At 57.6% G+C, this 13740-nt stretch overlaps 2 protein-coding genes across 2 annotated transcripts; one reads left to right on the plus strand and one right to left on the minus strand.

Moving 5' to 3' along the window:
- Positions 1-1293: 1293 nt before the first annotated feature.
- Positions 1294-4138, minus strand: LOC129498444 (basic proline-rich protein-like). The gene is made up of 4 exons (XM_055307758.1): positions 4019-4138; positions 3108-3608; positions 2799-2935; positions 1294-2332 (listed from the first exon to the last, which is right to left on the minus strand). Exons 1-4 carry the CDS (start codon positions 4136-4138, stop codon positions 2266-2268), a joined length of 825 nt encoding a protein of 274 aa, XP_055163733.1. The 3' UTR covers positions 1294-2265.
- On the plus strand, positions 4025-9163 carry IRX2 (iroquois homeobox 2). Its single transcript, XM_055308267.1, has 5 exons — positions 4025-4382; positions 5659-6064; positions 6304-7017; positions 7801-7879; positions 8570-9163. Exons 1-4 carry the CDS (start codon positions 4137-4139, stop codon positions 7851-7853), a joined length of 1419 nt encoding a protein of 472 aa, XP_055164242.1. The 5' UTR covers positions 4025-4136; the 3' UTR covers positions 7854-7879; positions 8570-9163.
- Positions 9164-13740: the final 4577 nt, after the last annotated feature.

A 13740-nucleotide genomic window follows, 5' to 3' on the forward strand; every position in this document is an offset into this window, starting at 1 on the left:
CCGAACTTAGTGCCCCTTCACCCTTCCCGGCTGGCCTCCGTCCAGGACGGCAGGGAGCGCTGGGACCAGAGGCGTCCTGGATGGGAAGGTGCTCCGGTGCACCGAGGCTGCCTACGGTGTAGAGAGAGGTCACTGCATCACGGGAACCCCTGCAAACGGTGCACATTTAATCTTAACTGAACCCCCCTCCCCCAATTGCGCATTCCAAAATGGTGGCTCTCTTCCCTCCAAACTCTTAGAGACTCCGCCGGCCGCCAGGGTAGTAAAGCAAACAGGTTCCTGCGTGACTTCGGATCTTCTGGAGTGCCCGGCATGATTTTCCTCCACCCCCCCCCACCCCCAATGAAACCGACGCGGGACGAGGGAGGTCGGGCGGGGCCAGGGCGCGCACCGCCACCGGCGGCCGGGGACAGCACTGGGGCCACCGCGCAGGGGCCGAGTCCGCAGCCGCGGGCCACAGCGCCCCCTCGCCGCCCGCACGCTCGGCTTGTGGGCCTCCCCGCGCCCAGAGCCCAGGGCCAACCCTGTGCGCCAGGGCCTCGGCCTGCGCGGCCCGCCGCCTCCCGGAGAGACCTCTCGGGCCGAGCCGCGTTCCAGGCGCTTCTTGCCGCGCGGCCTCGCAGGAGCCCCGGCTCGCGGAGACGTGCAGTGCTGCGCCAACGCGTTTCGAATGCGTGAGGACGGGAACGACCCCTGTGACAGTGCTAACTTATTTTTACAAGCGCACGGATGGGAGGAGGGGGTCGACCCTGCCCCTGCCACTGTGACAAAGTGACCGCGACTTCCACGCAGGTCTCCGGTGTTCCGGCGTGCCTGCCCATCCTCTGCCGTGCAGCTCGGACGGCATCCGAACGAACACGCGGGCCGCCAAGGGCCTGACCCGCGCGCGGTGCGCCGCCGGCCTGTCCACCCCGAGCCTCCCGGGGTCCGCTCTCCTGCAGCGGCGGCGGCCCTGGGCGCGCGGTGCAGCAGCTGGCTCCCGGCTCGGCCTGCGCTCTCCGCGGCCACCGCGGCCCGAGCGCGCGCCAAGCCAGGCCACCCTCGCAGGCGGCCGCGTGCCGAGCCACCGCGTCCAGCCTCCACACTCGCAGCCTGTTTTTCCCATTGGTTTCTTGTAAAAGAAGGCCAAGCCAACTTTCATCTAAGAAAAGGGAAAGTGGTTTTAAAAAATCAGGGAGCTTTAAAGTGAAACGGAGTTTATATATTCCAATAACAATGCAGAGTGTAAGTTTTAATGTCTCTGCGTAGGCATTTTAATTTGCTACAGTCACTACCAATAAAAACGGCATGTAGCGCGATTCTACTGTTTAATAGTGCAAGGTAGACGGTTTTTATTAGTAGCAGGCAGCAGTATGGAAAATTTAGATTTCAGTGGAGGAGTGTAATTGCTGGAGGAAAATACACTCGAGGAAGAGGCTGTCTGTAGAATCAGCAGCAAGAGCTAAAGAGAGGGAAGAGGAGACAGCGTTGGTGGAGATGCACCCAGGGCGACTGAGCCCCTCCAAAGCCACGTGTGCTTGTCTGCTTATATACTTAATTGATGTCAAAATCGAGTGTATCCGGAGCATACGCTCCTGCTCCAAACTGGGGATGTTTTTGTAATAATTCAATGTTTTCTTTTCTGCCCCTGGCAGAGATCAGGCCCAAGGGGGGTGGAGGGAGAAGGAGGGAGGGCGAGGGGGCGAGCCCCAAATGCTAATGAAACACAGCAGGAACTGGCCTTTAGAAATGGAAATACTGCAGGCCAATCATCCTCGGAGATAAAAATTAGACCTGATTTTTTTTTTTTCACTTAACCGGTCTCATTGGAAACAAATCCAAAAGCCTGCAAATCTGATCTGTTGCTGTTTATGTTTGTCATCCAACGTGTGTGACTCTCATTTATGGCCTCTACCTGGCCCAGTCCTCTCTCAGGAAGACCAAAAATCTCATAGATCCTGTCGAGGGTGTGCTGGGAGGACTGCTGGAGCAACCCCCACGCCCGCCCTTCTCTGTCCTTTTCCACACTACCATAATTGCTGTAAAGTATCTGCCCCGCACTGAATTTGGACAGCCCGCCTGGGGTGGCAGCATCGTTAAAACCCCTCCAGAGAGGTCCCCGCAAGTGGCCCAGCTGTGTGGGAAGGGCTGTTTGGGGGTGATAGGGAGGTCGGTCAAAGTGTAGAGGGTGCAGGAACTGGTTTTCAGGAAGGGGGAGCACTGGGGAAGAAAAAGTGGGAAAACATGGGGGCTGGTGATAAGGTGCACCTACTAGGAGTCACAGGCCTACAGGCCAAGGACGATGGGTTCTTCCCAAGCCCAACACTCTGGTTTGCAACTGGCTTCCTGGGACCTAGGAAAAGAAACACAGCTTAACTGTGTCTTGAAGGTTCTGCTGTGGACAGGCCTGGGCTGCAGGCTCTCCGTCCCCCCACTGCAGCCTGGCCAGGCCAGGGCCTGCGGGACCCCCGCAGAAGTCCATAACAAGGTTGGTGGGGCAGGTGCCGCAGGCCGCAGCTCCCACCTGCAGCAATTCTACCGCACAGGTAACCCACCACCCCAGAGAGGGCCTCTGAGGAAAAGGCACCTGTTGGGTGGGTGCCCTGCCCAGGATAGTGCACACTGACACCCCGTGTGCCTTTTGGGCACCCCCCATCCGTGACACCCCAGGAACCAGGTGCCTTCATCCTCCCGCCCCAGGTGCAGAAGGGGTGCAGAAGGGCTGGGGAGTGAAGGGTCTCTGGGGCTGGGGTCCCGGGGCCCCTGGCTAAGCACCTGCCTCTGGGCCGGAGAGGGAGCTCCGGAGCCCCTAGTTTTACCTGAGCCACCTGTGCTGCTGACAGCGCTCGCTCCCGCAGCCCTCCTTCTTCCTCCCGAGCGACAGCGACAGCGAGTCTTCACGTCGTGCAGAGGCGGTCTGTCCGGTGACAGTCATTCTCCGGAACGCTGTACGACACTTGTCCCAAAGAAGAGTCAACTTATCAAAATACAATCAAGTACAGCGTTTCAGGGGTGACATCTTCCCGAGAGAAACACTGGCGGCGAGCGTCTACACCTTCCCAAGAGCGTAAAGTCCTGGCACGCAGAGCCCCGGGTGTCCCCCTAGGGACTGGGGAGCAGAAGCTCACCTCAGGGCCCTCCCCGATCCGGGGTCGCAGGCACGCGCTGGGCGGCGCGGGGCAGGCCACCGGACTCGAGGCCACGCGGGAAGGCTCCCCCGGGGAGGCCCAGGAGCCGGGGAAGGCAGGGGGCGACAGCGGCGCGCGCCACCCCCAGGAGGGCCCGACTCCCTCCGCGCCGGTTCCTGGCCCCGAGCCCGGGGTCACGCGCGCCGTCACCTGGGCCGGCCTCCTCGCGGCGCAGAAGGGTCCCCGACTGCGGGCGGCCCCCGCCCAGCCCTCGCGGGCCGAACGGGGAGGGGGGTGGGTACAGGGGGCGGCGGGGGGGGGGGCGATGGGGAAGGGGACGGGGCGGCGGGAGGAGCCCGGCCGGGGAGGACCGGGCTCGCGCGGGCCGCGGGGGGAGGCCGGGAGGGCGTGCGAGGGGGAGGGGGTGTGAGCCGGGGCGAGCGGCTCGGCCGGGCCGGGCTGCGCTGCGGGGCCGCGGGGCCGCGGGCCGCGGGCTGGCGTCTGCGCCACAAAAGCCTGCGCGTCCCTCCCTCCCGCCTTCTCCCCCGCCCTCCCGCCTCCTCCCCCGCCCTCCCCTCCCCGCCCCTCCCCCGGCCGCGGCCCGGCAGCCGGAGCGGGCGGAGCGGGCGGAGCGGGCGGAGCAGGGGAGGGGGCGGGCGCCCGAATATGCAGATGAGCGCGTGACGGACAGCTCCGCGTTCCAATGTCCCTCGGAAACTCGAGCGCTCCTTCCTCAACTCCTCACTCCCGACTCCAGACTCCCCCAAACCCCGACCGCCGGCCTGGCGCGCGGCTGCGCCCACCGGCTCCGCGCCGCCGCCCCGCCGCCCCGCCGCCCCGCCGCCCCGCCCCGCCGCCCCGCCGCCTCCCCGGCCCGCGGGCCTCCCGGGCTAGTGCGCCGGCCGGCCTGCCTCGGCCCGGGGCCCCCGCGCCCGCCGCCGCGCCGCGCCCCGGCCGGGCGTGGATGGAGGGCGCCGCGCGCCCGGCCCGCTGCTCGGCGTGACGCGGGCCCCGCGCCCCGCGCCCACCATGTCCTACCCGCAGGGCTACCTGTACCAGGCGCCCGGCTCGCTGGCGCTCTACTCGTGCCCGGCGTACGGCGCCTCGGCGCTGGCGGCGCCGCGCAGCGAGGAGCTGGCTCGCTCGGCGTCGGGCTCGGCGTTCAGCCCGTACCCGGGCTCCGCGGCCTTCACGGCACAGGCGGCCACCGGCTTCGGCAGCCCGCTGCAGTACTCGGCCGACGCGGCCGCCGCCGCCGGCTTCCCGTCCTACATGGTAACGGCGCGCGGCCGGGTGGGAGGGACGCGGAGCGGCGGGCGCGGGGACCGCGAGCGGGGCGCGGGGGCGACGGCTCCGGGGGCGCGGATTCGGGAGGCCGCAGCGGGAGGCAGTCACACCGGGGGTCCGTCCGCCCCCCCTCGACCCTCGGGGTCCTGGGTGCTGCTCCCAAAGAGCTTGAAAAGTGCGACACCGCCGGGGTCGGGAATGTGCCCTGGGTCGTCCTGCCTTCACGCGCCCAAGCCAGGCGCAGGGTGCAGGGCCGGCCGGGGACTCCGGGAGCGGGGCTCGGCGCCCCTGGGGCCTCCAGGGCTAGGCCGGGCGCTTAAGGTTGACTTTCGGGGTTTGGGGGCGGGGGGGGGCTCACCGGGAGGGGGAGGGAGCCGAGGGTCCGGCGGCAGCTCGCGGCCCTGCCCGGCGCGCGGCGATCTCGGCCTTCATCCGTCCCACAGGCCGTGCTTCCGAAAGACGCGGCGGCGGGCGTGTGGCGACCCTAATGCCGCTTTGGTCCCCCGAGTACCCAGGACAGCTGCCGCTTGCCGGGCCTGGGGTCGTCCCGCTGGCCTCCGGGTCCGCAGCTGGGCCCGGCCCCGTGTTGCTTACGCCCGTTTCGGACGATCGAGGCTGGGACGGAGGGGGGCGGGGGGAGTGGGGCGCGGGGGGACTGTCGCCGCTGCCCGCCCTCGGTGGAATTCCAGGGCAGCGACAGTGGAACTGGGGCCTTGGCCGAGGCTGCAAATGTCTCGAATTTAAACGTTAAAGGCTGAATTAAAATGCTAATTACCGCGTATTTGAAGAATTCGAAACGGTGACTGGCTTCTGAGTTGCAAATTGGATTTGCCGAGCTTTAGAGCGGTGAATAGCGGAGCGGGGGCTCCGGGGTGGTTTTTTAACCGTAGAAGGGCGGGGAAGGGGGAGTAGGGGGAGCCAGCCACAGAAATTTAGATATCAAGAAAGTACCTGTGGGTCTCTGTGTGTGTATGATTGCGTACCTCTGTGCCCGCAGCTCGGGGACTTTTGGGGGAAGATGTGTCATTTTAGGAAAGTGAAATAGTTCAAAAATTCGAGATTAGAACGGCAGCGTTTTCGCAGTCTGCAGCCTGTCTCGCCCTGTGCGCTGCGTTTTTTTCCGCTCTTTTGCCGCGGGGAAGGAGGCTCCAGTGCGGGGCTCACCCTGGGAAGGGAGGCGGTGGGGGGGGGGCGGAGGGGTCAGCTTTGGGCTGATGCGGGCCAGGCCCTCGCACACCCCTCACCAGGCTCTCCTTGGTTCCAGGGCGCGCCCTACGACGCCCATACGACCGGGATGACGGGCGCCATCAGCTACCACCCGTACGGCAGCGCGGCCTACCCGTACCAGCTCAACGACCCCGCGTACCGCAAGAACGCCACGCGGGACGCCACGGCCACGCTCAAGGCCTGGCTCAACGAGCACCGCAAGAACCCCTACCCCACCAAGGGCGAGAAGATCATGCTGGCCATCATCACCAAGATGACCCTCACGCAGGTGTCCACCTGGTTCGCCAACGCGCGCCGGCGCCTCAAGAAGGAGAACAAGATGACATGGGCGCCCAGGAACAAAAGCGAGGACGAGGACGAGGACGAGGGCGACGCCGCCAGGAGCAAGGGAGAGAGCCCGGACAAGGCGCAGGAGGGCACCGAGACGTCAGCGGAGGACGAAGGTGAGCAGGCCCATGGCTGACGCGTGGTCGCGGAGCCTTCTTCCCAGGCGGGCGCGGAGCCGAGGGCGGGACGGCGCTGCCCGCCCCACCCGGGTGCGCGCGGGGCCCAGCGAATCCTCGGGAGCTCTCCGGGGAGGCCGTGCTCCCGCCTGGGATCGGGGTGGGAGGACCCGTGGGGCGCAGGGTGCCCAGGCCCCCGGCCGTCCCTGCGGACCACAGCCCTGCCCGCGCCCCCGCAGGGATCAGCCTGCACGTCGACTCGCTCACGGATCACTCGTGCTCCGCCGAGTCGGACGGGGAGAAGCTGCCTTGTCGGCCCGGGGACCCCCTGTGCGAGTCGGGCTCCGAGTGCAAGGACAAATACGACGACCTGGAGGACGACGAGGACGACGACGAGGAGGGCGAGCGGGACCTGGCGCCGCCCAAGCCCGTGACCTCGTCGCCGCTCACCGGCGTGGAGGCGCCGCTGCTGAGCCCCCCGCCCGAGGCCGCGCCCCGCGGAGGCGGCGGCGGCAAGATGCCCCTGGGCAGCCGGACGTCGCCGGGCGCGCCGCAGCCCGCCAGCAAGCCCAAGCTGTGGTCTCTGGCCGAGATCGCCACGTCGGACCTCAAGCAGCCGAGCCTGGGCCCGGGCTGCGCACCGCCGGGGCTGCCCGCGGCCGCCGCGCCCGCCTCCTCCGGGGCGCCGCCGGGCGGCTCGCCCTACCCCGCGTCGCCGCTGCTCGGCCGCCACCTGTACTACACATCGCCCTTCTACGGCAACTATACAAACTACGGGAACTTGAACGCGGCGCTGCAGGGCCAGGGGCTCCTGCGCTACAACTCGGCGGCCGCGGCCCCCGGAGAGGCGCTGCACTCCGCGCCCAAGGCGGCCAGCGACGCGGGCAAGGCGGGCGCGCACCCGCTGGAGCCGCACTACCGGCCTCCGGGCGGCGGCTACGAGCCCAAGAAAGGTAGGCTGCCCGCGGCCCGCGGGGCCTGGGGGAGGGCGAGCCGGCGGGCCCCCTCCCGGGACACCGTGGGGAGGGGGCCCGGGAGACCCTGGGGCGGGGCGCGGGGGCCTTTGTTGGGACTGGAGAGACGAAGGGGAGGGAATGCGCCTGGAGCTTCGGGAAGGGAAGCAGCGGTAGCAGCAGGAAAGGGCAGGGGACGGCAGAGGGCCCCTTGCCTTGCAATAAGCCTCACGCCTTTATTCTTTACATTTTATTGAACTTACCGTTATCGTTACTGAATGTCATTATCACGATAGATTTGTCCCCCCCAAAAAAAATAAAACAAATTGTCACAAAATGCAAATTACAACTTGTCCCCCGGGTTGACTGGGCTGAAGTTTCAGTGCGGTTCTGGTTTGAGAGTCTCAGCTGAGTCTCCTCTTGTGCTTCTGGCTGGAAGGAAACAAAACGTTCTAGTAACTCTGAGAGGCACTAATTCTTCCAAATAGGAAACCAGAGTCTTTGCCGCTTCCCCAGCCCTCTCTGGGTTGCCTCCCATCGCTCATAATTCAGGCCAGAGTTGATAAGACCTGCAGAAAGAGCTCAAGGGGATGAGAAAAGAAAATGAGAAAGGGAAACATGCCCCAAATCTGTCTGCCGAGAGTGGCCGCACAGACGGTTTCCCTGTTTTTGTGCGTTCAGGGAGCGGGCGTGCGTGGGAGTGCGGGCTGGTGGGTGTGCAGCTGTCTGGGAGACAGATGGCTCTGGGGTCAGGTTCTGACTAACTGCCCCCTCCCCTGACAGATGCCAGTGAGGGCTGCACCGTGGTTGGTGGGGGCGTCCAGCCCTACCTATAGAAGGCCCCGCGCACACAGCAATGCAAGTAAGTGGGCACCCTGGTGCCGCCTCCTACCCTGGGGGAGCCTCCCATCACCGATTGTGCTGTAAACTTGCTCAGTGTCTATTTCTCGCTTCTCGCCATGGAGTCTGAGGACAGAGCAGTTGCAGTGGTCTTCGGTCTTTTTTTTTTCCCTTTAATTGGGAAAGTAGCTGTTCTGTTTTATAGAGTCCCTCTTACTCACTCCAGCTCAGCTGTCAAGAATCACTCCTTTAATGGGAGGGAGTGTATATATTGCACCAGTGCTGTTGTTTTCTCTTTGAAAATTAGATGGTTAAAATTTGGGTGTTTGTAAGCAGTTTGGAAGCATTTTTACTATGCTAGGCATGTACTAGACGCTGGCTTTGATGAGCTAGGGCTGCTGAAGCCTGGGGCACCAGGACCCTTTAGAGGTGATGTTTGCAGAGTAAGCCCGAAGAGACGTGAGCAGCCCAGCCGTTTATCAGGCCTGCCCCTGTGTCCAGATGGGCTCTAGATAGGACCTCGCCGATCGCCCGGCTCCCAGCAGTCTCTCAAAAAATACCTACTTTACGACTAGGCAAAATTAGTAATCACAGATCTTGAAGATGTTGGGAAAAAGGCAGAAGCATTTCAGATCGACTCGTTTCTGTGATGTGATGATGTTGGTGTGGACTGAAGGATTTGGGATGATTTGGTTTTTTCCTTGGTCCACAGGTAGGTGTCACAATTGCTTTGGAAAAAAAAAAAGTCAGCAGGCCATTCTCTCTCCCCAAGTTCAGAAATACACAGATATAAAAAAAACACATCTCTAAGCCCGGACCGCATCTCGTGCCACTATAAAGGAGAAGGCGCCACAGACTCTATCGGAACAGACTTTTATTGGACATGACGTGAATTTGTTGGCATAGTATAGCTTCCCCAACGTATGTGTGACTTTTGAAAACAATCTTTTTTCTCAGGATATCTTGAATTGATCACTTCATTGCCACGGTATATATTCTCTAGGTGTGATAGGACTTACTGTAAAATTTATTTGTAAAAGATGTACACAGTAGAAATAAAATGTGATTGAGAAACTTGAGTACTTAAGAAGTGGAAACAAATTTGATATTTATTTTTATAATGATATAAAGCTTCTAGTAATTTATGCAAGTTGTATTGCAATGGAATCTAAACTTTTTGTAAATAAATTCTGCCTGGTTTTTATTTGAACATTGCTGGTTATACAATCTTTGTTGGTTGTTTAACAAGAATTCTTTACTAATTTATATCTTAAATTGTAAATAAAAACAGACTAGTCTACGACAATATGGTGTTTGGGGCTCCTTTTTCCTAGGAGAGTGGTTTGGGTAGGGAGCCCCCCCCCCCCCCCCCCCCCCCCGTTGGTAGCAGCCCCTCCCTCCAGGTGATCTGACCTCAGGTTTTTTAAATAAAAATGTGTAAAATAACCTCTCCCTTCTCCTGCTCTTAAAAAAAAAAAAGGAAAAAAAGGGAGAAAGACAGATGGAAGAGAAAGACACAGTAGGGCAATAACATCCAGTTTTGGATTATTTACATGCACGTGTTTTGCAAGAAAATTAAGATCTTGTGCTCTGAATATGCAAATTAGTTGTTAATGACAATTGTTTTAGACTTGGCAAAATAAAATGACCTGACATCCTTATGCATCAGGATCCATTTTATAGTTATTTCTGTGCCGGCTTATTGAACCTTCTCGGTAAGCTGGAGAATTGTGATAGTACCGGGGATGGGGTCACACTTCTGACCGTAAATTACTGGTGGAAGTCATTGTTTACTTTAAAGCCTGAATTATCCACATTGGTATAGATTATTCAGATTAAAGGGCCTTACCTCCCCTTTTCATACATCTCAACGTTGAACGCAAGGCGAAAATCTGGAAAGAGAGATTTATTTTCCTTTCGGTGGCTCTTACCCTTACCCTGGGGGAAAAGAAAAGTTTAAACAACCTTAGACTGTGGCCTGGTTATTGTGCTGCTCGCTATCTAATTATAGGACAAGTCTAGAATTTGTAGTCAAGTAGCGTATTCCCTTTGATTAGTATCATAAAAGCAGCAAACCTGTCACTTTAATTTTCAGCAAAATTATATGGATATCCATATAATATGATTTCAGAGAAGAAATGAACAATCATTTATTTCCTTTCCAAAGATAAATTGAGTGAATATAACTTACGGTTATAAAACAAGAATAATAGCTTCTTAGATTGCCCTTTAATCAATCATACACTTACTTTTCAAGAGGTTCATCTGTTTTATTCCATGATTAATAATGCTGCAGCATGAGCGCATTATTGGATCCCAGCGGGGGACGTCCCGGATGCTTTTAGCTGCTTTGGAATGGTCAGTTGGGGTTCATTATGGGCTGATATTGAACAATTTATAAAATCTTGTCTAAACATCTGCCAGCTCCGATAGGCCGACGTGTCTGAGGATGGGAAATTGCTAGACCAGTTGATATTGACAAACGGATCTCTCTCCAGTGGCTTTTTGTGCCTTAGAAATTAGTGGCCTCTTGCTGGGGTCTTGTTAGAAAGGGTATTTGAAAGTAATCTTGGGTACTTGAGGCAAAGCCAGGGGGCTGTTAACTGGACACCGAGCCAGGGCAGTGGGGAGGAGCAGTGGTGGTTTGTCTCCCGAGAAAAGGAGTAGATCGAGATTTAGGTTTTCTGCTACTTCTTAGGCATTTTGTTGGTTTTGAGTATAAAAGCATTTGGAGGCTGGACATAAAACCAACCTTTAGGGTACAGAGCTGCTTCCCCCCCCCCCGACCCGCCCCCTTCCTGCCTCCGCAAGTAAGAAACATGGAAATGTTTGGAGCTGAGCTATTTCTTGGTGACAGGGAAGATTTTTCACATGGGAAACTGTGCCACTCTGTGGCAGCGAGTCTGGAAGAAAACAAATGTGAGGTCTGCTAACGGAAAAGTGAGCTGTGAGCTCTTTTGCTCATTTTTGTTTCAGATGTGAAACCTTCATAGGATTTCCATGAAGATAATGATTCCCCCCCCCCATAGCATTTTTGAGGGCAACATGAAGGGATGAAGTAGTTTGCTTTTAATAATAGCCATACAATGCACAGCAGAGAACACAATGCACATGGCAGCAGTATCCGTTAGATGTAATATTATAATTTAAGTATTTGGAAGACTTTGCTGCGAAGTATGGAAGTGAATGATCTCTAGCAAATTAAACACTTCGAGACCACACACCCTAATGAACATGCAACAGTTAAGGCACTCTGTCTCTGAGAGAAGTATGGGAGTGGAAAACCCAAACAAAAATTGATCTTCGTGCATATGTTCAGAAATTGAAGCCTGGATAAAAGCTGCCTCCCTTTGGAACAGCAGATTGTTTTACCTGGACATGTGATCCTTCCCGCAAGCGCGCACCCCCACCCCCACCCTCACCCCCCACTCCATCCCCGACCCGGTTCTCCGGACAACCGCACCTTTCAGACAGTGAAAACTCAAAGCAGCTCAGGAGATTAGCTCAGGCTAACGAATCTTCTTTGATGTTTATATGCCCAACAAATTATCAGAGATTTCCATAACTTACTCACCCTGCCTCCTGACCTGAATTTCATTCTGGAGAACTTGATTTTTAAATGTGTGCTAAGAACATAAAACCTGCAGGTGTTTAGAGGGATCTTTCTGAAGAGAAATGCAGAGTGATTTATGAGCTCTTCTCCATGAAGATCATTAGGAAAGACGGAGGAGGGGGAAGGGAGGGAGGGGGCAGAGGGAGAGGAGAGGGAGAAAGAGGGGAGACAGGGGGTGGAGAGAGAGCCTCCACTGGGGAGGGAAGTTGGGGCGGGTTCTGATTTTTATTTGTGCTGGAGAAGCCGGGGACGGGAGCGGTCGCCGGCGGCCGGAGCTCGCAGCTCCCGGTGGCGGCGGCCAGGCGCGCGGGGCGCTGGCGAGCGGGGCGCGGAGCCGCCGGCCGGGCCTGGCGCCGCAGCCCGACCCCGCGCTCGCGGCCCTCGGCCCGGCCCCGGCCCCGGCCCCGGCCCCGGCCCCGCCCCGGCGGCCCCCGCCCTCCGCCGCCCCGGCTCGGCCGCGCCGCCCGCCGGCTCGAACCCGCGCTCTCATCTCCGGGGGGCCCCGGGGGCCGGGCGCTGCGGAGAGTCCCGGGGGCGCTGGCCCGGCGGCCGCGGCCTCCCGCGCCCGTCAAATGTCAACATTTGTCCCCAATAAAAGAGTTATTGTTTCCGCAAAGCTGCCCAGCAACTGCCTTTGAAACTTGCCAAGAACTTCATCCACCTTTGTCTGACGCGAGGCGGGAGGGCGGGAGCGGGGAGAGGACGGGGCTGCGGCCGGCCGCGGGGGGCCCCCCGCCCGCACCCTGGGCGCCCGGCCCGCGCGGTGGTGCGGGGCGCCGCGGCCCGGGACGCCGACTCCCCGCCGCCGCTCCCGGACACCTGCGGGCGCGGCCCGGGCGCCCCGACGCGCGCCCTCCAGCCCGCCAGAGTCTTGGGGTCCGGGGACGCTGCACCTAAAAAAATACTTAGCACAGGCGCGGACACGAACCTGGCTTGTTTTTTTGCTTTTATCGTTACAGAATAAATGTGCCCTAAACTTGCACGGCTGGTGTCCAGAGAACACACATCAGCTTGAAAATATCATTCCAAACCAATTTATTTGTTCCGTCGGAGGAAACCCTTTCAAATCTAAGCAGTAGTACACCGAATTATTAGGAAGTTTCCCCCAAATAACTCTATACCACGATTAACAGATGATTTTTCCTTAGTGCTTTGAGAATCCCGAGAGCAGCATTTATTTTAACCCCCAAATTAAGGATATACGTAGGTATACGAAATAAGTGTTTCTACACAGCTTTTACAAAAATAACATTTTAAACGTTTAAAAAAATGCGTTAACCCAAGGGGCAACCATGGGAGAACAATACACAACAGTCTGTGATATGTGGATATTATGATTAACATCATTTGAATTTCTACAAATCGCAAAGGGGACATGTCCCTTTGATGTATTTTCAAACCTTTATGCAAGTGACAAATCCCTACAGATATTTTAAAGGCTTATTATGAGAAGAAGTAATCTATGACAATATAATTTTTCAGTTGCTGAAAATTACTTTCTATGGGCCGTAATGACAGCACATGCCGGCCCTCCCCTTTGCTTTGGCTGGAGCTCCATCAGACCAGGTTTTCATGATGTGCCCATGGACCCGCAGCTCGGTAGGCAAGGAGGAAACACTTGTTTTAGGGTGCACACCCCCCCCACTTGTATGCTTCACTACTTTTTCACCTGTATCTCCTGCAAACAGAGGGCTACAGACTCATTGCCTCCACCCTCCACCCCCCACCCTCCTAGCAGAGAATAGGCTTGTGTTCTCTCTACTGAGGGCAGAGCGTTCTCTCTCTTTCTAAGAAAGATAAAAATTGAAGATGTTATTAAGGAGGACTATACTGGCAATATAATAAAAAAGGAATGAGTTATGAAATCTCCCTCTTCTGTTCTTCTGCAATCCCAGGTAAAAGGAAAGAGGAAGAATGTGTTTTTTTTTCTTTTCTTTTTTTTTTTTTTGTTTACTGAAGTCTGGCCCCAAGATAATAAGGGAGAGTCTTTTTAAAAAGGTGTCCCAGTGTTACTTTGTTCTATATGGAACTGATCACAAATTAAATCTGATATTCTCAAAGAAGCAAACTGTGAAGTTTGGGGCTGCCTCCAAATGGTAAAGCAGTGGATCTTGGTAGGAAATGCCCAGAGGGTAGAAACGAAACACAACACTACACAAGCACTGGCATTTTTTGTGAGGAGATAAATTGACAATTTATTGTGTGTAACTCCTGATCAATTATTAATCCTTAGTGTCAACAACAGGGTTATAATTACCTTTGGTTGTTTA

The sequence above is a fragment of the Nyctereutes procyonoides genome, unplaced genomic scaffold, assembly GCF_905146905.1.
Source record: "Nyctereutes procyonoides isolate TBG_1078 unplaced genomic scaffold, NYPRO_anot_genome, whole genome shotgun sequence".
Taxonomy (NCBI): domain Eukaryota; kingdom Metazoa; phylum Chordata; class Mammalia; order Carnivora; family Canidae; genus Nyctereutes; species Nyctereutes procyonoides.

Excerpts from the sequence above, each read along its gene's own strand:
- IRX2 (XM_055308267.1), top strand. The coding sequence starts at position 4,137 with ATGTCCTACCCGCAGGGCTACCTGTACCAGGCGCCCGGCTCGCTGGCG. Across the intron at positions 4,383-5,658 it reads CCGGCTTCCCGTCCTACATG|GGCGCGCCCTACGACGCCCA; the intron begins GTAACGGCGCGC and ends CCTTGGTTCCAG. Across the intron at positions 6,065-6,303 it reads GACGTCAGCGGAGGACGAAG|GGATCAGCCTGCACGTCGAC; the intron begins GTGAGCAGGCCC and ends GCGCCCCCGCAG.
- LOC129498444 (XM_055307758.1), bottom strand. The coding sequence starts at position 4,138 with ATGGTGGGCGCGGGGCGCGGGGCCCGCGTCACGCCGAGCAGCGGGCCG. Across the intron at positions 2,936-3,107 it reads GGATCGGGGAGGGCCCTGAG|TGTCGTACAGCGTTCCGGAG; the intron begins GTGAGCTTCTGC and ends CTTTGGGACAAG. Across the intron at positions 2,333-2,798 it reads CAGCAGCACAGGTGGCTCAG|GTCCCAGGAAGCCAGTTGCA; the intron begins GTAAAACTAGGG and ends TTCTTTTCCTAG.